Raw genomic sequence first — 20,698 nt, forward strand, 5'->3', positions numbered from 1 at the left:
CATCTATCAGCATTTTATTTTATAGAAGCTTAGCCATTCAAGCAATCCGATGACTTAGGATTTTATACATCATTTACTCTATCTTTAACTTATTTTTCTTTTACGAACTTACGTTAATCCCATACGGCCGTTATCTCTTTTCTCTCTCCCTTCGTGTTTAGTTCCTCCCCTTCTATCTCTCTCTTTCTTTACTTCCTCCCACAGATTATTTCTATTCAGTTTCTTTTTCTTTTCAAACAAGAACACTTGTTGACAAATCCACACTGTATTTTATCAATTAGAAACAATTATGAGAATAGTTTACCTGATTGTATTATTTCTCTATGGCCTATGGATACCGTTTCCGACTTCAAACATATGAACTGAAAAATATGTGTAATTAAGAAAACCTTCTGACAATTCTATAACCCATCCCTAAAGCTATAGAATTTCTCCATACGTAGTTCGTAATTCTGAGTTTGAGGGCTTGTGGATTTTGATGGGAAAAAAAGAAAAAAGCACAAAGCATGTCAAAACAACATTTTATGAGAGGATATTCTGAAATGTGAAGTCTCATCGACTCTAAATGTTGGTTCGGCTGAATGGGCTGTTCCCACTAGGGATTCTGAAATCTGGAAGGGCTTCTCGTGAAAGAGGGAGGGAGGAGATCAGGAGAATGGAGGACTGTCACCGTTTAACTTTGGATATACAAATTTATCCTAAAGCTTATGTGGCTTCATTTAAGTTATTGAATTGTTTAGACGGCTATAAGATTATATAAAATGCGGTTAAATGCATAACATCTAAATGCAGGGCCCGAAGATCCAATCAGTAATACTTAGATCAATCACGTGTGTGCATATGGACACACGTATGTACTTACACCATTTTATGGTTCCCCGGGAAACAACTCATCAACCTGGTAATATAGTACATGTAAAATCCAGCTTCTTGAAATAACAAAGACACATGCATGCACGTAAGTTTGTACGTTCCCGGGAAACAATTCATCAACATTATATTATAGTACATATATAATCCAGCTTCTTGAAATTACAAAGAAACATGCATGTGCGTAATTGTGTACGTTGTTGCGAAAACAAGTCTAAACCTAATTGGAGTCTGGACTCTGGACATGAAGGGAGCCAATGAAGGCTTATTGGGGGCAGATGCCCTCACTCAAGTAATTCGTTTGTTTAGTTGCAGACTACAATTATATAACATACACGAGTTATCTTTGAAGAAAATATATGTATCTAATATTCAACATACATGCATTCTACTTATACTCTATATCAAATATTATATGAGCAATAGTGCTCTTGTTCTGTCATTCAAACTGAAAAAAACCCTCTCCCGTCTATCATGCACTTATATTTTTCTCATCACTTTGTCAGTTTCCACTACTATATTGAAATTTTTGTAACATTGGAATTGTGATACATCATCATTTGAAACCATCTTTAATATCATATTGCGTATAACCACACTATAATAAGAGTTGTTTTCGGTTGCCCCCATTAGAAGAAATTTCTGACTCTGTCCTTGACTCTGGACATATACTAGCATTACATTACACAGATTGATCCGGAGGAGGAGGGAAGCTAAGACTTTTGAAGCTGGTGAAGCCTCCATCGACCACCAGATTATGACCCGTCACATACTTTGCTTCATCCGATGCCAGATACACCGCAGCTTGCGCCACATCTATCTCCTCACACTTCGCACCCTTGAGCTCTCCCAGCCCATTCACTATCTCTTTAACCTGATCCTCCGGCGCCCCCGGATAAAGCTGCCCTATTTCCCGCACCACCATTGACGTCGGGATTGGACCCGGCGATATGCAATTGACTCGGATCCCGTTTCGGCACAGCTCGCTCGCCAGTGACTTAACCAGGCCAGGTATCGTAAATTTTGATATCGAGTAGGGGTGAGGGCCAAGCCCACCCAACAAGCCAGCTATGCTGGACGTGCAGAGTATGGAGCCTAAGCCCGCAGGTATCATGACTCGTGCCGCATGCTTTATCCCAGCAACCGCGCCCCGCACGTTGACCCGGATCACGCGGTCAAACTCCTCAAGGTTCAGGTCAACGATGCTGGGCGGGAACGCTGGGCCTGTTATTCCCGCGTTGTTGTACATTATGTCAAGTTTTCCATGACGAGCCACGGCGGTTTCTACAGCTTCAGCTATCTGGGACTCAACGGCAACGTCGCACTGGACAAAGTGGGCTGCGGGCCCCAGCTCTTTGGCGACTTGTGAACCCAGCTCAGAATCTGCGTCTGCAATGATGACGTGTGCTCCATGTCGGATGAACTCGTGGGCCGTGGCTTTCCCAAGCCCGCTAGCTGACCCTGTTATTATGGCCACCTTGCCTTGCAGCCTGCTTTTTACAAAGAAAGTGTGCAAATAGATGATTAGATTCTTAATGCATCAAAACAGATGTTAATATTATCATGTTAATATACAATGAAAAGAAAAGAAAAGAAAGGAACAACATGCGTGGTTGAATATATCAATGAAAAGACAAGATCAGTCATGTCGTTTGAAAATGCCAAACGACGTCCGATTAAGAAAATGATTATTGGGGGCGGATTGATCATTCAACTACGAAGTTGTGGATCATTTTTCCACGCCGGCAATCACCCAAAAAAGCAACACCGCCCCATTCAAAATTTGATTCATATTAATTAATATAAAGTGTGATTTGTGCGTAAAACTTTGAATAAAGAGTTGAATTTGATGCCTGATAATGATCAAAGTTGAAACGTAACATGATGTAAAAGTGAAGAATAACTTATCTACAACAAATTTGTTAAAAAAAAATAATTACAACAAAAGTCAATGTAATGGTATTTTAAAATCAGTTATACATTGTTATACATAAAAAAAGATAATATACCAAGACAAAACGTGATTAATTTTAAGTATCAGCGTAACAGTGTCCTAGTTGTACGTAGATTATTTTCATATAAATGAAGACATATGGTATGAATAGTTACTTTAGATCTAACCAGGGGTAGCTTAAGCTTGAGAACATTGCATGTGCTGCAGGGTGTAAATCTTAATCATTGCCAACATAATTATTAATCAAATACTCAAGTTGACCTCAATAAACTAAACTATATCATATTGAAGAGAGCAGAGAGCAAAGAGCAGAGTAATATGCCGAAATTAATTACTAGGAAATGAAATTTTAATCATGGGATCACTCATAACTCCACGTTATATGCATAATTTACTTGGAAACTGTTCAAGATGGTTATGTTTATTCATATGTACTAAATAAATCCTCGCATACAGATATATATAACATGGTATATACTTAAAATGATATAGTACTACTGCGTACTGAGACAGAAAATAATAATGCCACAAAAACTATATATGCGCGCGACAATAATCACAATGACTAAGGTACCGAGGTAGGAGAGATTTCCATTAACAAGAGAAGAGAAGATGGGCAAAAGAAGGAAAATTATTAATTAATATCATCTACTATGCATGCATGTTTTTGGAATCGAAGGATCTGCAGCTAAAACACCAGCAGATCATATGATATAGGAACATACCTTCCATGGCCAGCTGCGCCACTCGTTGAAAAGGGCCTTGCTCGCTTACAGAGAAAAGCATTGCAGCTGATCAGCTTAAACTCTCTGAGAAGAAAACAAATATTCCACATATACATCCCTCATCAGTTTCCGTGAATTTCCAGCCCCTATATAGCTACTACTAGGGATTAGCATATATAATTGTTTTGATCATGTCAAATAGCATACATGGTATAATTGGTAAATAAGGTGTAAACTGACCTGGTTAGTGATTTGAGCATATCTGCGGCAAAGATCTGATGAATTCTGAGGATGAGAGCGAGAGAGAGAGAGTTTGTGAGAGAAAGAGCTGCTTGACCAGTGGCAGAACTCAAGGTAGCAGAAACAAGGCCCAGAATCTATTGGAGAGCTAGTAGATACGCGTTTTCATGCACAAAGAGAGAGAGAGAGCACCAACCGAGTTGATGTTGAAGTTGAAGATGGTTTATAACATATGTGACCTGTCGTATTTAATGATCCGAAGTTGAAAAACACAAGGAAGCCGAGTTGTAGTTTTTAAAATAGATCGGAGTTATGCTAATTGATCAGGTTAGTGTCTCCTATTATTGCCATTCAAGTTGAAATTTTTAATTAAAATAATTTAAAATAGAATATCAAATATGTTACTCTTACTACATTAATTTGTATCACATTTCTAATAAAGATGTGATCTACATGTGTCGTGAATCTCTTCTCTATTAAAAAGATAGTACAAATATAGTAAAAAAAAAGTGGTAAATGTAAGGCAATATTTGGCTACTTACTGATAAGCACCCAATTCTTACTAACCCGCATGTGCCCAATAATATTGTCAAATCTCGCTGAGGAATGGAGGAAAGAGGTTGTCAACTCTCATAAGGGATATTTGAATGCATGTAGTAATTAGATGACTAGATGTTTGATTGCTAGTTTAGAAAATTTTGAGAGGTACAGATGTTACAATAAAATTCGGGGCCACATACATTAGTGTAAGTAAAAATAAAATCCTCACCAATGAGTACTCAAATATTGTCCGCAAATATAGCATTACTCATATAATATTGCATATCAAAAAAGTAAACAATAGCTTTCAAATACAAAGAAACAACTTTGGTTTCTCAATCTTTTGGGCCACTGCCACCGGCCTGCCGGGCACTTCCAAGTAGAGCAATGACAAACGCATAGTTTAATATGGAGTGTGTAGAAATCTTTGTAGATCATATGTAGTTATGTACCGAATAATAGTATATGTATATATGTATACACGTGTGTGTATATATACACCTTTAAATATATCATGTTGAAGTTGAACACATATAGTGGATCATGAGAAATACGAAGGGATGTGCTATCCATACACCTTATTTTACTTCACACACATTCCTTGATAATTTCAGTCCGTTGATCTTCTTCAATTCATCCAATCCGACGACCGAAAATTAAAAGTGTGTGTAAAAAGTAAAATGAGGTGTGTGGATATCATATCCCAATACGAAATGAATGGTTAGGAGGTATAAAGAATCAATGTGGGGTTCTTAGGATGTAGCTAGGGTACTGCAGACTACAGTAGCTAACAAAAAATAGGAAGTAAAATAAGAAAAAATAAATTAAAAGGGAGAGCAAATCAATTATCGTAAAGAAAAGAATGGTGTAATATTTATTAGTTTAAAGATGTAAATATATAATTGGATCTCAATATATATATATTTAAGGAACAATTAAGCTATAATTAAGCAGATTGTTGAGGTTGTGGAGACAAACATCAGACAAGTGAGTGAGGCTACAATCTCAAAGTGCGGGATATTGCATATTTCTTGTCTCTTAAACAAAACTTTATTCCATCATGTTCTTCTTTTTGTTGGCCTCACTGCCCTTACCTTATCATGTTCTGTACACGCATACAAACAATTGATTAAACACTAATTGATTAATTAATTTGTCATTAACAAACCCCAGTTATGCATGATCATTAGTAATTAAAGTAGTTCAACACTAGCAACTGGAGCAACATATGTATAATGCATGCATGCGTGGATCAATGGTATTGTATGTATTTCGTGTGCGAATATAAATACTATTACTATATGGATTATGGAGGTTGTAATGATCGATGGGTGTTAATTAAAATACGTACTGTTGCGATATAGGATTTCACATCGGTAATGTTAAAATAGTATACAATTAATACATAGGAGTTTTCATTTTTAATATTACCGAAACATTTTGTGCAAGGGCGGAGCCAAGTACAAGGCTCCCCTAGGCTATAGCATAGGGAGAGTTTGGTTCTTCAAGCTTAAAAATATTAATTTTTGGGTGAGTTTATGATTTTTAATTGTCATATTCCATTTAACAAATGCATTTTTTTATTAATAAGACTGTTTTTAATAATAATAAGAGCTAACAGATGTTAAATAAACTCATCACTTTAACCAATATTATATTTAATAGTAATAAATTAAAACTTCCATACCACAAATGATTTCTTATTTTATTCACTTGAAAGCTTTGAAGGTTAGAAACCTATAAAACATAGCACAAAATTCTTACTTCAAATTACTACATTCAAGTTTTTACTATTATATAATTTTATGTAGGCAATATAAGATTAAAAATTTGATTTCGTAGTAATAATTTTATTTAAGCCCACCCACCAAATAATTTCTGGCTACGCCATTGATTTTGTGATAAAATCTAACACATAATAATATTGATGGTGGACATGCATAGACCTACAAAATTTCTTGCGTACTAGCTAATCCGAATATATATATATATATATATATATATATTCTCCATTCTAGGATACTAGTCTAACTAGCTAGGCTTAGGTGGAGTGAGCATCAACGCGAAGCTTAATTTTGTATTGTTTATGATTACGAGAGATACGATGAAAGAGTTTGGATAGTTTAAGATTGACGATCACGGATCACACAAGAGATATGGAATGAATAAATCCAAACTTAAAACATCTTTCAACATTTAAAAAGGGAACGATATATCACTAGTTATATGGTTTGTTATTTAGTTATGTTGCTTGTTAATGCTTGCATCTACAACCAGCTTCCATTTGATAACTATTACGTATACGAGATGAGATCGATGAAAAGTGAAAAAGGACGGAGGGGGAAAGGTGGGATGAAAGGGGGACAAATGAAGGAGAATCATGCGCTCTTAGAGCAACTCCACCCCTATCCACTTTGCGCCAGCACCTAGCCTATTTATCCACTTAATTGAACAGTAACAGACTCAATGAACAGTAATAGGCCAAAGCATCTCCACCCCAAAAAAAAATGTGCTGGCACCTAGTCTAAAAATGCGCTGGCACAAACGATCTCCATCCCTACAAAATGCGCTGGCACCCAGTCCATTTAAAATATTAAATAATTTTTTTATAAAATAATAAAAAAAAAAAGTTTTAATTTCGGATAGGATTTTTAACCAATCTCGTCACGCCACGTGTCATTATCCGAACGTACTATTTTTTGAATAGATTTCCGCTAAGATTTTCAACCAATCCCGACAACCCACGTGTCACTTCCTGTGTACAATAATTTAGGCAAGATTTCGATAAGATTTTTAACCAATCTCGTCACGCCACGTGTCATTATCCGAACGTACTATTTTTTGAATAGATTTCCGCTAAGGTGGAAAATATTGAAATGTGGTGTAAGGTGGAAGATGAGGGTTAGGTATTTATAGAAAAAAATAATAATTTTTTAAAATTTTTCTGTATTTTTTAAAAAAATTTTGACATTTTTTAATTAATTTTTAATAAATTTTAATGTTGTAATTAATCGGGACCGTTGGATTTGAAAAATAATCAAATCCAACAGCCAACACGATGCCACGTGGCCAACGGTCAAATTTCTGACCGTTGGGCCTTTTTTTTTTTTTTTTTTAAATTTTTGGTCAAATAAACGTGGACCGTTGATCTGTGATCGGACGGTCCAATTTAAATTTTTTTTACCGTTGGAAATCCAACGGCCTAAAAAACTAGCAGTTGGAAATCCAACGGCTCTGAGGAGGCCACGTATCCTTCACCCCGGACGACTGCAAGTGGGCCTGCACGCGGGCCCCAGCGCCTGCACAGCCTGTCGGCTACGCGCCCCGGGCACCGCGTGTGTTGCACGCGCCAGAAACAGACCGGCTTATGGGTCTGTCCATTTTGGGCTGGGCTGTTGACTGGCACGGGCTAGGTGCCAGTCAATTGCACGGGCTGGAGCAGATTCACTTGGTGCCAGTCCATTTTCTTCACTTGGTGCCAGTCCATTTTCTTTGGGCTGGAGTTGCTCTTATCATCAAGTGAAGTCCCTTTGGACCGGACCGTTTCCATTTGGAACAAAAAAGATAATAATAAACGGGCCGATCACTAAGTGGGCCGATCACGAAGGCTTAACCAATGAGTTAAGGTCCGGTAGTCCAAGGCGGAATACGACGTCGTATGAGGCTTCCTTTGAACATACTTGATAGTTGAAGTTGATTCTTCAACAGTTGAGCTTTGGTAACAATAATTTCTGCGTTTCGTGTGAATGTTAGGAAGGGAAAGGGAGAAAAAGCGGAAGTTGTATTGACATTGATTGGGATACCATATAAGAGGTGGGGGAGGACAGGAGGGATAGCATTGTCTGTCCAGCTTTCATACTGACGTCGAACCATCCCAACATTCCTATAATACAATACTAGTTACAGTGTTGATATCATTTATACAACAAGTCAAACCACACAAGAAGCAGAAGCGGAAGCAGATCTAATTTCACAAATCGGTGCGCCGGCAGATCTCACTTCTCTCTCTTTCTCTCTCTGTATATTGATGGGCGCCACACAGTCCGTACAAGAGGTCGAAGAGGAAGACGAAGAAGAAGAGGAGGAAGAGAACGGCATCAATGGCGAGCCCAACATTCGAAGTGGATTGGAATTGGACAAGGATTTGATCAAGAAGGTTCTAGAACAAGAGCCCGAGATGCTTTGCCACGCATCCGCATCCCCTCTCTCCCCTCAGCTCTCCACCTTGGGCACCCCGCGCCTGGGACCCTCCATCAAGGTGTGGGACCCCTACAACGTCCTAGCTCCGCCTTCGCCTCTGCCCCCGCCTCCCGGATTCTCCCGGAGCTTCTCGTCCAATGGCATGGAGGATGACCGATTCGTCACGGAGGTGTTTTTGATTAGTCACGGCCAGTGCGAGTTGAATTTAAGGCCCGATTTGGTGGGCGGACGGTGCCCGCAGGCGGCTTTGACTCCCAACGGCAAGCGCCAGGCCAGGGCCCTGGCGGTTTTCTTGAACTCCCAGAGGGTTAGCTTCAGTGCCGTTTACTCATCTCCTCTGGATCGTGCGCGCTCCATGGCGGTTTCCGTCTGTCAGGTAATTTTTTAATTGAACTTGTTTCATGTCGTTGAAGGCTTGGAGTTTAGAATTCTGATTGCGCATTGCAAATTTTAGAAAACTGACTATGAATTATGCATCGAATTATGCCTATAGGAATTTTACTTATGTCCGAATTTCGATAATATTGACTTATCAGTGAGAGAGGGATATGTGAATGTGTCCGTCAACTACTTGCTGAATATGATTTTTTCGTTTGAAGCCTTCTAGCTTATAATTTGGTAGAATTTGCAATTGGTAACTCACGGTGCATGCAAGGATTTGTATAGCTGACAACGCATATTTGGGATGAAAAGCTTCCTCACATCGAGTTAATTGGTTTGTGGGATAGAATGAAAGCTATAAGTGCTATATGCATCACTACCGTCACGGTCCCTCGTTTGCTCGGTCACTTGACTGGTGTAGAAGCTGTCGCAGTTATGGCTCGTAGCTTTTAAGACGTGGCTTCTTAGTCCAAGTAATGTGTTCTGAACTATGAATATCCAAGAATGAGTACGAGTATAATTGGAATCAGAATCATTTTGGCAGAATATATCATGTCCTTGAGTTTTTGGACTAAAAGAATTCTCTGGATTAGAAAGTCAGGTCAGGTTTGATAGTGTTCCGTTTGGTTGACTTCTCCTTCACCTCCTCCTTCTCCTTCATTAAGTTTTAGGTCCCCAGCCCTTTGATTCCTTTTCTTCTTCATCAAGAATCATATAAGTAGGTTCCCCTTTCAGCTGACGATGTGACATAGACTGCTTTGTAGATATTGTTTCCTGATATGAGCAGCTAAAGAGATAATGCAAGGTATAGTGTAAGACGTTTTACATGTATCTAATTAGTTTTGTTGGCTATAAATCATGCAGGAAATGAACTTTCCAGTTGGACAGATACAATCTTCAGATGCGCTTGCAGAGATGAGTCAGGGAGATTGGGAGGGGTGCCCCCGGTCAGAAATATACACAGCTGAACTTTTGAGCTTCATCGAAAGAGTTCAGCCTGATTTCTCTGCACCATCGGGAGAGTCACTTCGGCAAGTGGAATTTCAAATGGTTGGTTTTTTAAACGGGACAGTCCTTGGGCTTCCTGAAAAGTCGAGAGCATTCTACTCATTCTCATCACACAATCAGAGTGAGAGTCAAGGCTTTGCACACCATAGTTCTCATGTATCAACCAACTCAGTTCATGACCGAGAGGGGCCTTCCCTTCCTCCGCCTAACTGGGATCTGCTTCACAGGCAGCGGCAGGGGCTCTTGAGGAAAAAGTCTGGTAAAAGCAGGCTACAAGTTGTGACTACAACTGGAATTCAGGAGGTTGAGGATGAAATTTCCCCCCAGGACGTCACTCACCTAAGTTCCCCGCATGATTTAAGTGGGAGAAGCTCCTCTTCTGCGTCTTGTGTTGGTATATTCAGTCATGCAGTGCCAATCAAATGTCTCCTCACGGGCATCCTTGGATGCAGCCCATTAATGTCGCATAAGATTTGCATAGAAGACTCTTCTGTGACAGTTTTACAGCATTCATGGAGAACAGGTTGGCAGATAAAGAGGTTGAATGATACTGCACACCTCAGGCTTATGTAGTGGTTAGAGACTTGGAGTATCATAACTTGTTACATTATACCGACGATGGGAAAGTGAAGTTTCATTTCCCGGGATCAGTAGGTCACAAAACACGATATTTTTGCATAAAATATGCAATACCCTGCCATTTGTTGTAACATTTGCTATATTTATTTCCGAATTGTTCAACTCCGCAAAAGAAGAATGAAATGTTGTTGGAGTTGGATCCTTGTATCGGGTGATTCTTTTGATTTGTAGCATTTACAGGAGATGGTGTGCAGAATCATGTATTTCCTGTATATTTTGAAGAAATTTCGTAATTCATAAACTTTGCTCATGCATTTATCAGCTATATACATTAAATCTCAGTTGGAACAATCTGAGTTGGGTTTTGGTTATGCTCTTTTCCTTTTTTATGTATGCATCTTTCTTTTTTTTCTTTTTCAGTAAGAAACATTTCAAGTGTTTTTCGGACTCAATATCTGTTAGAATTTCTCTGTCCCACATTGGCCACAGAGCTTGAGAACAAGCCTTTTAAATAGAATTACCCCACTCTAACTAATTCCGAGACCTTTTGTATTAAAACCTCACACCTGACAGATTGAGTAGGTGGCCAAGTGGAGACAGTATCGATGTTGTTGGAGTGGGCCCATGGCCCTTCTACCCTGAAATTTAACATGGTATCAGAACTAGGAGATGGGCCCATACATCCACGTGAACGGGTGGGTCCCCTTTGGCCCCGCTCGAATGGGTGAGCCCTGACATGGCTCCACGTAGGGCAAAAGATGCCATGTTCATTGGCCCAATGCGAACTGGTGAGCCCTGGCTTGGGTCCACATAGTTGTCGATGTGTGAAACTCCATGTGTGACCCATAAAATAGGGTCTCACGTGCGGGAGAGTGTTAGAATTCCTATGTCCCACATTAGCCACAGAGCTTGAGAATAAGTCTTTTAAATAGAATTACCACACTCTAAGTGGGGACAGTATCGGTATTGTTGGAGTGGGTATATGGCCCGTCTGCCTGAAATTTAAGAATAACATTTTTTACTCAAAAGTCCTTTCAGTTATTTTAGAGTTTGTTTAGAAGTGCTTTTAAATGAATAAAAACGCTTTTGATGAAAATGTTTTAGAAACCAATTTTTGGTAAAAATCCAAGTAAATCCTGTAAAAACACTTTTAAGTGCTTTCTGCACTCCAAAAGTAACTCAAAATCAATTTCACAAAAACATTTTCAATCATTTTAAAAACACTTTCAAACGAGTCAATAAAAACACTTCCAAATGAGAGGAGTTATTGGACGCTAAGTTGGATAGTTAGATGATCGTTCGGGGGTGAATTTGCATGCAAAACCATGTTAGAGAGAGAGAAAAGTAAAGAGAGAGGCAAAGGCCATGTGGTTATTTTAGACTGCTAGAGTAACTTGTCCTAGTTTCTGTAACAAGTGTCATCAGACAGGACACACACAGGTACGGTGCGTGGGTCACCAGACACCAACAACTCTCACATGGGATGGATCGTGGTTTATAGATGGATGGGGCCGGCAGCTGCAGCCGACAGTTGCGAATCGCATTGCCTAACAATTTCTGACCATAGAAATAAGGCAATCCATTATGCAGCATGTTATGGCTATATCCTAGCTACAATCAGATTCCAAACGCATCACAAATATATATATATATATATATATATATTTCCATAACTCAATTATGAGCCTTCCTCTTACCAAGCGGAGACAATTAGCATTAAACCACGAGCTAATTGGTATCTAACTTTACTTTGGCAAATAAACACGACAGAGAAAGAGAAAACAAAAAGGTTGATTTCCATAAATAAGAACAAAAGAGAATTGAAAGTGCTGCTGTCCATCCCGTGACTACAACAGACAGTCACAGATGAGGCAGTAACAGTGGCACTCACACTGACACTCACTCACTCACTCACTCACTCATCAATAGCTTGATGTGTTTATAAACATAAACATAAACACACACACACACACACACACATTGAACATCGAAGTTGAACCCCCCAGTTCAGAGTTCAGTTCAACTAGCCTAAAATCCAGAGATATCTGTGGAAATTAATGGCTCTGTCTGTCAGTAAATTCTCTGCAATTTTATGCACAGCCATCTTGTTTGCTAATTTACATGCTCTGTGCAGGTCATCGAGTGTGGTGCCAACGATTTCAGCTTCTCCATCGGTTTTACCAAATGGAAATCCACCCAGTAACAATATGTCGTCCTTCTTCCCTTCTCCAAGTGATGAAGCTTCTAATTCCTCAGATGCATTTGCACCAGTCCCGAGCTCTGGCCAGTTCGTTGGCAAAGTTTCATCCGCCAACCCCAACTCCGACTGTCAGTGCGGTGCTCTAATGTTTGGTGCCGGGCTTTCTACCTTGTTTCTCTTCAAATTTGCCAATGCTGCGTAACTACTCGAATCTGTTGTAATTATGCCAGAGGTGTTATTAGACTCAATAAGCTCAGGTTTAGGATGAGGAACGAACGTATGGCTTGTAATTTGCTGTTTCTGTACTTTTCATGATTCTATGGATCATTTGGTTAGTTATGCCAGAAAGAACGTCGAAGAACTGACGTGCAGTCCGTATTATCCATATTGTTGGGAATGTTCATGTTGTATCGATATTGTTGAATATTTTGGATAACACCGTGTTCGTACGTTAAAACTAACACGATGACATATTGAACCGGCGTCATTTGGGACTAACGGATGACGGACATATCTGTCACAACATTTGCAATCATTTCGTTGACTAATGTGCGACTTTACAAGGGTGGCAGAAAAGCTTTCATGTCAACCGCTCCAAAAGGATCTCATATTTGCGACCAGTTTGTTTGCTCAGCGGGAATCCAAAGCCACGAAAATCCGCCGGGGGAAGAATGAATGAACGAATGAAGATTTCAAAATCGAGTTTTTGTCTCGTGAGCAGACACCAATATTCGGTCACAGTTAACAACCCCAACCTCACAACCTGGTTCAACAAATACGTCGACAAAAACGATGTCGCCTCCTGGAACTCCGTCATTGCCGACTTGGCCCGGAGCGGCGACTCCCTCGAAGCCCTCCGGGCATTTTCGTCGATGCGAAAGCTCTCCCTCAGACCAAACCGCTCCTCCTTCCCCTGCGCCATCAAATCCTGCTCCGCTTTGCTGGACCTTCACTCCGGCGAGCAAGCTCACCAGCAGGCGTTGGTCTTCGGCTTTGCGTCCGACCTCTTTGTCTCCTCTGCCCTCATCGATATGTACTCCAGGTGCGGTCGATTGACGGATGCATGGAAACTGTTCGATACAATTCCTTACAGAAATGTGGTTTCTTGGACATCCATGATCACCGGGTGTGTTCAAAACGACGCCGCCTGCCAAGCCTTGTCTCTGTTTAAAGAGTTGTTGATCGAGGAAATTGACAATGAGGATGTTTCTTTAGATCCTGTTGTTCTGGTTTCTGTTCTGTCGGCTTGTTCTCGTGCATCGAGTAAGGGACTTGCCCAAAGTGTTCATGGGTTGGTGGTTAAAAGAGGTTTCGATGGGGATTTACGGGTAGGGAATACTTTGATGGATGCATATGCCAAATGCGGCGAGCTCGGTCTTGTTAGAAAGGTGTTTGATGGAATGTCTCAAAAGGATTTGGTTTCTTGGAACTCCATGATTGCAACTTATGCACAGAGTGGATTATCTTCCGAGGCATGGCAAGTCTTCTACGGGATGACAAAGGATGGTGACATCTGCTACAATGCGGTGACATTGTCTGCTTTGTTATTAGCATGTGCACATGCTGGGCCTCTGCTAGTTGGGAAGTCCATACATGATCAGGTATTCAAATTTCTCGCAAGCCCTTTATATCATATCTGGAATAGGTTATTACTGTAGGCTCTCATAACTAATGCGATCTTTGGTCTTTTTGTTTATAGGTTCTGAAAAAGGGCTTGGAAGAGAATGTGATAGTGTCTACCTCTATTATCGACATGTACTGCAAATGTGGTACAGTTGACTTGGCAAGAAAGGCATTTGATTGCATGAAGGAGAAGAATGTTAGGACATGGACCGCCATGATTGCAGGTTATGGAATGCACGGCCGTGCCAAAGAAGCATTGGAGGTCTTCTATAAGATGATAAGAGATGGTGTGAAACCAAATTACATAACATTTGTGTCACTTCTAAATGCTTGCAGCCATGCTGGTCTATTAGAAGAAGGTTGGTATTGGTTTAATAACATGAGCCACAAATACGGTGTAGAACCTGGAATTGAGCACTATGGGTGCATGGTTGATCTTCTTGGACGTTCTGGTGATCTTAGCAAAGCTTATGATTTAATAAAAGGAATGAGGATCCGGCCAGATTGTGTAGTCTGGGGTTCATTTCTTGGGGCTTGCAGGGTACACAAAAATGTGACATTTGCAGAGATTTCTGCGAGGAAGCTGTTTGAGCTCGACCCTCATAATTGTGGGTACTACATCTTGCTTTCAAACATATATGCCGATGCTGGGCGATGGGAAGATGTTGAGAGGATGAGAATACTGATGAAGAATCGTGGGTTGGTTAAACCTCCTGGATTCAGTTTGGTTGAACTGAGAGGTATTGTGCATTTATTTTTGGTTGGAGACAGAGAGCATCCTCAGCATGAGAAGATTTACGAGTATCTAGAAAACCTGACAATCAAGCTGCAAGAGGTTGGCTATGCACCCAATATCAGTTCAGTTCTTCATGATGTTGATGAGGAAGAGAAGGAAATGGTCCTAAGAGTACATAGTGAGAAGCTGGCTGTTGCCTTCGGAATCATGAATTCTGTACCTGGTGTAACGATTCAGATAATCAAGAATCTCCGAGTTTGCGCCGATTGTCATACTGTTATTAAGTTGATTACAAAGGTTGTTGATCGGGAAATTGTGGTCAGAGATTCAAAGCGGTTTCATCACTTCAGGGATGGGTTGTGTTCTTGTGGAGATTATTGGTGATGGCTCTGTAAGAAGATGGCGATTGGTAAGCAAATTTGGCTCGAAGGTGTTGAGCAATATATAGCATGTAATGGCTGTATATGAATGTTATGACTAACATTCATATAATCAGTTTTGGGGAGACTGAACGCCACTTCTGATAAGATTGTGTCTGATTAACAGAAGACTGAGTAAATTATAGATCAGCCTTGACCAGGATTCTGGTCAAAAAACAGAACCACAAATCACTACTCTACCAATGGGATACTTGTCATGCTCAAAAAGATGATGGCTTACTAAGGTGATGAAGGTTTCCAAGTTCCGGAATCTACCTCTCAACGGGCTCCCTCATTTTTCACTCTCATATTCGACCGACCACATGATTCTGAGTAGTAGAATGAGGATAGGAATCAAAGCCTATAATCGAGCATCTTCAGACATTCGACAATTCCTTTGCTGTTTCCGGTGTTGCTAATGTTTTTGGATTTGTTTAGTGAACCAGAACTTCAGCATTATGCATTGGGGATTCGCAAGTGAATTCGTGAGCTATGGCGTGGAGATGAAAAGCTAGTGGAACAACCAGACCATATGTTTCATCGACTCTGTATCCACATGTAGCCTTGATCGTTCAGTTCTTCAAATAACGCTCGATTTGCATTTCATTTTTCAACTCTTCATATGTTTCATTTTGATTTCTGCGGGCTGTGGACATATTTTTCAGAAAAAGTGCGTATATATAATGGAAGGTAGTGAAATTTACCGGGAAGGAAAATAACTAATGATATTTCTTTTCTAAATCAAAAGGGTGTGATACTTTGACTACGCAACCAAAGTAACGTTTACGAATTGCCAATTTGCCAAAGGATGCTTGTGTCCCATGGAGGACTTTCTTGTTCCCTGCTGATGATTAACGAAGTTTTAACATTACAATCATAACCGTTCATTTCTTTATCATCATCTAAAGATTATATTTGTGACAAACCATTCAATTTGGAGATTGTTTAGTTATCTATACATGTTAAACCAATTAACGTTTTAGTAACAAGTAGCATCATCATAAATCGTCAATTTGTTTTATGCATACGAATGACTAAAATATCTCTAAATTGAATAATTTTTTGCATATAAGATTTTAGATGATGAAAAAGAAAAATAAACAATTTCAATTATAATGGTCAAACGATAAAAATTCGTTAATTGTAAGTAGAGAAACAGGTAAGTCAAACACTAGCCTTTGAAAAATTGGAAATACCATATCTATTGATTTTCCCCGTACATGCCTTTCTATGGGTTGGCATTATTCATGCCTCTTCTATGGCGGTTTCTTTTTCTGCCAGTTTCTCGCACGGGCGGTGTTATCCTTTTTCATTTTCTCCGCAAGATTTTCAATTTTTATTAACAGATCGAATGAATTAAAAATGATTAAATGAGATAATTATATATGTGAAAGATAAAAAAAAGTATGTGTATAAAATCATCTTCTTAAATTATTATCCTTAAGTGTATGTTTACTTAATTAAATATTGAAATTATTCTAAATTTTTACTAACACATACAAAAAATTTTAAAAAAAATATCGTAAATACATTACTATATGCAATCAAATATTCGAAAAAAAAAACATGAATTAGATTGATTGTAACCCTAGTTGATTTTCAATTTCACTTCTCTAGTCGCCAGAGACTTTCTCGATTACTCAAAACAGCATATAATTACAGCTCCTCATTCCTTGAAGTAGATCGATTCAAATGCCTACTTTGATATTTGACCAAAACAAACCTAAATTGGTACCCGAACAAATAAAAAAGAAAGAGTGAAAAGACCTAGTTTGATGGCCGCCGGGCCCAAAAAATGCGAAAGGTCAGCCACGCTGAGTGGTATAATAGTAAATAAATGTGATCGACAGGGTTATGTCATAAAAAGGTATTTTAATATGACCGGCACACGAAATAATACATCACGTGTTATTATATAATAAAATATATTGTTAAAAAGTTAATAACTTAAAAAATAAAATTTCTTAACTTTGGTTTCGTGTTCCTGGCACGGTAAAAATTCTCTCCATGTCGTGGAATTGATGCGAGGGTTGAGCTAGCGTCGGACCAATAGGCGCATAGCAAAAACCGGAATAAAAAAGGGCAAGAGGAGAGGAGAGGAGCGCCCCATTTCTAGCAAAAGCATCTGGCAGCGAGAGTTTGGGAGAGAATACCTTTCTCTCTTCTTCCGTTTCCCTCTCTCTCTCTCCTTCTTCATCTCCCAAATCTCAGAGCAATCAATCACTCTCTCTCCCATGGCTCTCTCAGACAAGCAATCGCGTAAGGCTCTGATCCCGAGCTTCCTCTACAGCTCCTCGTCCTCCATCGCGCTGGAGAAGATGCTCTACGCCAGGCCTAGCGGCGGCTTCACGCCGACTGCCACCGTCGAAGGAGTCTCCGCCAGGAAGGGCCTCGTCATTCCGTCGCCCCGCGAGCCCTTGGGGAAGATCGAGATGTACTCGCCTTCCTTCTACGCTGCCTGTACTTTTGGAGGAATTCTCAGCTGTGGTCTCACTCACACGGCCGTCACTCCCCTTGACCTCGTCAAGTGCAATATGCAGGTCAGATCCCTAGCTATTTCTTCCCCGAGCTCTTATCTCTGACTTAATTTTGATTATCTATGCTTATCATACAATTGCTTCTTTTATCTGATTAGATCTGTGCTATTTTTCTTCGGTTTTGCCCGTAACATTTCATTTGTGTATGTATCTCTGTGTGTGTGTATGTATGTATGTAATTATTCGGATATCTTTCCTAGGTTCTTGGACTGTTCAGGTCTCTGATTTGTTATCCGTGGCTCACATATTGGCTGTGAATTTTGTATATTTTGGTTCTTATTTCCACTGCATCATGATCTGAACTGGATCTGAATTCCGTCGAATTTTCAAAAGTCTAGGGATTTTATTTAATTCTTTATTTGTACCCTCTCGATCATGTTGTTTTATTATATTTGGAGTCTTTGATCTATTGATTTTCAGTCTATTTCTGTATCGATTGATTGCTTGGCATTCTATATTGATTCCTTCATTTTGTTATTTTGCTTTGAAGGGCTGTCAATGTAAGATATTTGTTTGGTTCATATCAGAGACATTTGTAACGTGCACATATTTCTCACTTTATTTAATGGTGAAGGTAGATAATTTGATTGATGATGCGGGTATTATTTATTGATTTTTCAGATTGATCCCGCAAAATACAAAAGCATCACATCTGGTTTTGGAGTTCTGCTCAAGGAGCAGGGGGTTAAGGGCTTTTTCAGGGGATGGGTGCCTACCCTCCTTGGTTACAGTGCTCAGGGTGCCTGCAAGTTTGGATTCTATGAATTTTTCAAGAAGTACTACTCTGACCTTGCTGGACCAGAGTTTGCTGCCAAGTACAAGACCTTGATCTACCTTGCTGGTTCAGCATCTGCTGAGGTCATTGCCGATGTTGCTCTTTGCCCCTTTGAGGCAGTCAAGGTCCGTGTGCAAACTCAGCCTGGATTTGCTAGAGGTTTGTCAGATGGACTTCCTAAGTTTGTCAGATCAGAAGGTGCTCTTGGGTAAGTTGTACTGCATCATTGTTGTAATATTTTTTCTTACACACAGATGCCTGTTTTGTTTCTTTCAGTTTCAAACTAAATTACCGTCGCTAAGATTAACATGTGAATAATTTTCAATTTCAGATTGTACAAGGGTATTGTTCCACTATGGGGACGTCAAATCCCATGTAAGTTGGAAAGATTTGAATACATGACCGTCTTTATCCTGATACTCATGTGAACTGCATATGATTTGAAAGGATTATTCGATTGTATCCTGATGCACCATATGGGGAACCCCTTTTAAACATGAAAGCGATAATTTTAGAGATGCAATTGGTAACCACAAACTTGAAAGCTGTAGTTTTGAACTTTTGAATACTACTTCTATGTCATGTTTACTATTATGAAGTTTCTAAGTTGTTTTATATCTCATCTTCCTCCTGCTTCTGCAAGTTACATGGATTGTTTGCACAATAAGCAATTGAGGTCATGATATTGTTGCATTTTTCTAGCTGTAGGTAGATTGGATGAATTTTCTGGCCACAAAAAATAGCCATATTTATGTTGTTTTGTTTTAGATATAATCTTATGAGCCATGTTTACTTCTTATTTGGGTTTTGAGCCCTTCGGTGTAGCCTTCTGTTGTCATTTATTAAGACAAATATTTCTTGCTTGAAGCTTTGTGTGGGCCATGTTTAGATTTATCTTCAGCAAATTGCCTATTATATTCTACATTTTCTTTAAGAGGTTTCTGAAACTTGCCCGATAGGTGCTGAATTTGCGTACTTGCGTTTTCATGATCTTTAATCTGTATTTCTTGTTTTGGTATGCTGATTACTTACCTACTTGTTCTTTCTTGTAGACACCATGATGAAGTTTGCCTCCTTTGAGACTATTGTGGAGATGATCTATAAATATGCCATCCCTAGACCTAAGAGCGAGTGCTCCAAATCTTTGCAGCTTGGTATAAGTTTTGCTGGTGGATATGTGGCTGGTGTATTCTGTGCTATTGTATCTCATCCTGCTGACAATCTTGTCTCCTTCCTCAACAATGCCAAAGGAGCAACAGTTGGTGATGTGAGTGCTATGGTTTCTGGATTTGTTCTAGTACATCTTCTTCCTTGCTCTGTTTTGATTGTTTTGGTTTCTGGCTGTGCAGGCTGTCAAGAAGATGGGAGTGATCGGTCTCTTTACCCGTGGGCTTCCTCTTCGTATTGTCATGATTGGAACTCTTACTGGAGCTCAGTGGGGTATCTATGATGCATTCAAAGTTTTCGTCGGACTGTAAGTCATTCCTTCCTGCAACAATTTGTTTTGTTATTAGGTTATGTAAATGCATGGTTAGGTAAATTTTTGTGAATCGGTAAATTTTCAGGCCAACAACTGGCGGTGCTCCCCCTCCGGTTGCTGCTGCATCCGAGCTTGCTAAGGTGTAAACCACTGGGTGATCAACCGGATCGACTTTGTTGTTTTTTGGAACTGAAAATTTGTCATAGGAAATAAGCATAGGATTGCTGAAGTTGCTTAAATGGTATCAAACAGGAGTATTGTTTCTTTTGCATTTGGGGATGGTTTTGCTCTCATCCTCTTTTAAAAGACGTATTTGTAGTTAGATGAGGTATGAATTTGAAATTTTATGTTGGTGTTGAGGGGAGTCACCCTTTGTCGAGTGTAGGCGACAAAAAATAATGTTAGATGGGGTATTTTCTTTGCCATCCCAA

The 20,698-nt window shown here is 39.5% G+C and overlaps 5 protein-coding genes across 8 annotated transcripts; 4 read left to right on the forward strand and 1 right to left on the reverse strand.

The window, feature by feature from the left end:
- Positions 1–1,386: 1,386 nt before the first annotated feature.
- Positions 1,387–4,108, reverse strand: LOC125474245 (short-chain dehydrogenase reductase 2a-like). 2 transcript variants are annotated; one of them, XM_048577703.1, is made up of 3 exons: positions 3,790–4,108; positions 3,550–3,695; positions 1,387–2,360 (listed from the first exon to the last, which is right to left on the reverse strand). In XM_048577703.1, exons 2-3 carry the CDS (start codon positions 3,663–3,665, stop codon positions 1,553–1,555), a joined length of 924 nt encoding a protein of 307 aa, XP_048433660.1. In that variant the 5' UTR covers positions 3,666–3,695; positions 3,790–4,108; the 3' UTR covers positions 1,387–1,552. The 2 variants fall into 2 exon arrangements, with proteins under 2 accessions (XP_048433660.1, XP_048433661.1); XM_048577704.1 differs by having other exon boundaries at positions 3,550–3,633; positions 3,790–4,105.
- A 3,942-nt stretch (positions 4,109–8,050) lies between these two features.
- On the forward strand, positions 8,051–10,848 carry LOC125474246. The gene is made up of 2 exons (XM_048577705.1): positions 8,051–8,905; positions 9,775–10,848. Exons 1-2 carry the CDS (start codon positions 8,357–8,359, stop codon positions 10,489–10,491), a joined length of 1,266 nt encoding a protein of 421 aa, XP_048433662.1. The 5' UTR covers positions 8,051–8,356; the 3' UTR covers positions 10,492–10,848.
- A 1,306-nt stretch (positions 10,849–12,154) lies between these two features.
- Positions 12,155–16,216, forward strand: LOC103966583 (pentatricopeptide repeat-containing protein At3g26782, mitochondrial). Of its 3 annotated transcripts, none has more exons than XM_048577707.1 (3): positions 12,155–12,286; positions 12,632–14,298; positions 14,397–16,216. In XM_048577707.1, the coding sequence occupies exons 2-3, from the start codon at positions 13,369–13,371 to the stop codon at positions 15,438–15,440; spliced, it is 1,974 nt and encodes a 657-aa protein (XP_048433664.1). In that variant the 5' UTR covers positions 12,155–12,286; positions 12,632–13,368; the 3' UTR covers positions 15,441–16,216. The 3 variants fall into 3 exon arrangements, with proteins under 3 accessions (XP_048433664.1, XP_048433663.1, XP_009378030.2); XM_048577706.1 differs by lacking the exon at positions 12,155–12,286 and adding an exon at positions 12,309–12,509; XM_009379755.3 differs by lacking the exon at positions 12,155–12,286 and having other exon boundaries at positions 12,316–14,298.
- On the forward strand, positions 12,555–12,899 carry LOC125474165. Its single transcript, XM_048577605.1, has one exon. It carries the CDS (start codon positions 12,555–12,557, stop codon positions 12,897–12,899), a length of 345 nt encoding a protein of 114 aa, XP_048433562.1.
- Positions 16,217–17,654: 1,438 nt separating the features above from the next.
- Positions 17,655–20,631, forward strand: LOC125474247 (mitochondrial phosphate carrier protein 3, mitochondrial-like). The gene is made up of 6 exons (XM_048577708.1): positions 17,655–18,015; positions 18,634–18,995; positions 19,119–19,162; positions 19,840–20,054; positions 20,137–20,261; positions 20,353–20,631. Exons 1-6 carry the CDS (start codon positions 17,710–17,712, stop codon positions 20,411–20,413), a joined length of 1,113 nt encoding a protein of 370 aa, XP_048433665.1. The 5' UTR covers positions 17,655–17,709; the 3' UTR covers positions 20,414–20,631.
- The last annotated feature ends 67 nt before the right edge of the window (positions 20,632–20,698 follow it).

The sequence above is a fragment of a genome, unplaced genomic scaffold, assembly GCF_019419815.1.
Source record: "Pyrus x bretschneideri cultivar Hongxiangsu unplaced genomic scaffold, Pyrus_bretschneideri_v1 Contig12, whole genome shotgun sequence".
Classification (NCBI taxonomy): domain Eukaryota; kingdom Viridiplantae; phylum Streptophyta; class Magnoliopsida; order Rosales; family Rosaceae; genus Pyrus; species Pyrus x bretschneideri.

Excerpts from the sequence above, each read along its gene's own strand:
- LOC125474245 (XM_048577703.1), bottom strand. The coding sequence starts at position 3,665 with ATGTATATGTGGAATATTTGTTTTCTTCTCAGAGAGTTTAAGCTGATC. Across the intron at positions 2,361-3,549 it reads GGCGCAGCTGGCCATGGAAG|GCTGCAAGGCAAGGTGGCCA; the intron begins GTATGTTCCTAT and ends TGTAAAAAGCAG.
- LOC125474246 (XM_048577705.1), top strand. The coding sequence starts at position 8,357 with ATGGGCGCCACACAGTCCGTACAAGAGGTCGAAGAGGAAGACGAAGAA. Across the intron at positions 8,906-9,774 it reads TGGCGGTTTCCGTCTGTCAG|GAAATGAACTTTCCAGTTGG; the intron begins GTAATTTTTTAA and ends TAAATCATGCAG.
- LOC125474165 (XM_048577605.1), top strand. The coding sequence starts at position 12,555 with ATGGCTCTGTCTGTCAGTAAATTCTCTGCAATTTTATGCACAGCCATC.
- LOC125474247 (XM_048577708.1), top strand. The coding sequence starts at position 17,710 with ATGGCTCTCTCAGACAAGCAATCGCGTAAGGCTCTGATCCCGAGCTTC. Across the intron at positions 18,016-18,633 it reads TCGTCAAGTGCAATATGCAG|ATTGATCCCGCAAAATACAA; the intron begins GTCAGATCCCTA and ends TTGATTTTTCAG. Across the intron at positions 18,996-19,118 it reads AGATCAGAAGGTGCTCTTGG|ATTGTACAAGGGTATTGTTC; the intron begins GTAAGTTGTACT and ends TTTCAATTTCAG.
- LOC103966583 (XM_048577707.1), top strand. The coding sequence starts at position 13,369 with ATGAATGAACGAATGAAGATTTCAAAATCGAGTTTTTGTCTCGTGAGC. Across the intron at positions 14,299-14,396 it reads GGAAGTCCATACATGATCAG|GTTCTGAAAAAGGGCTTGGA; the intron begins GTATTCAAATTT and ends TTTTGTTTATAG.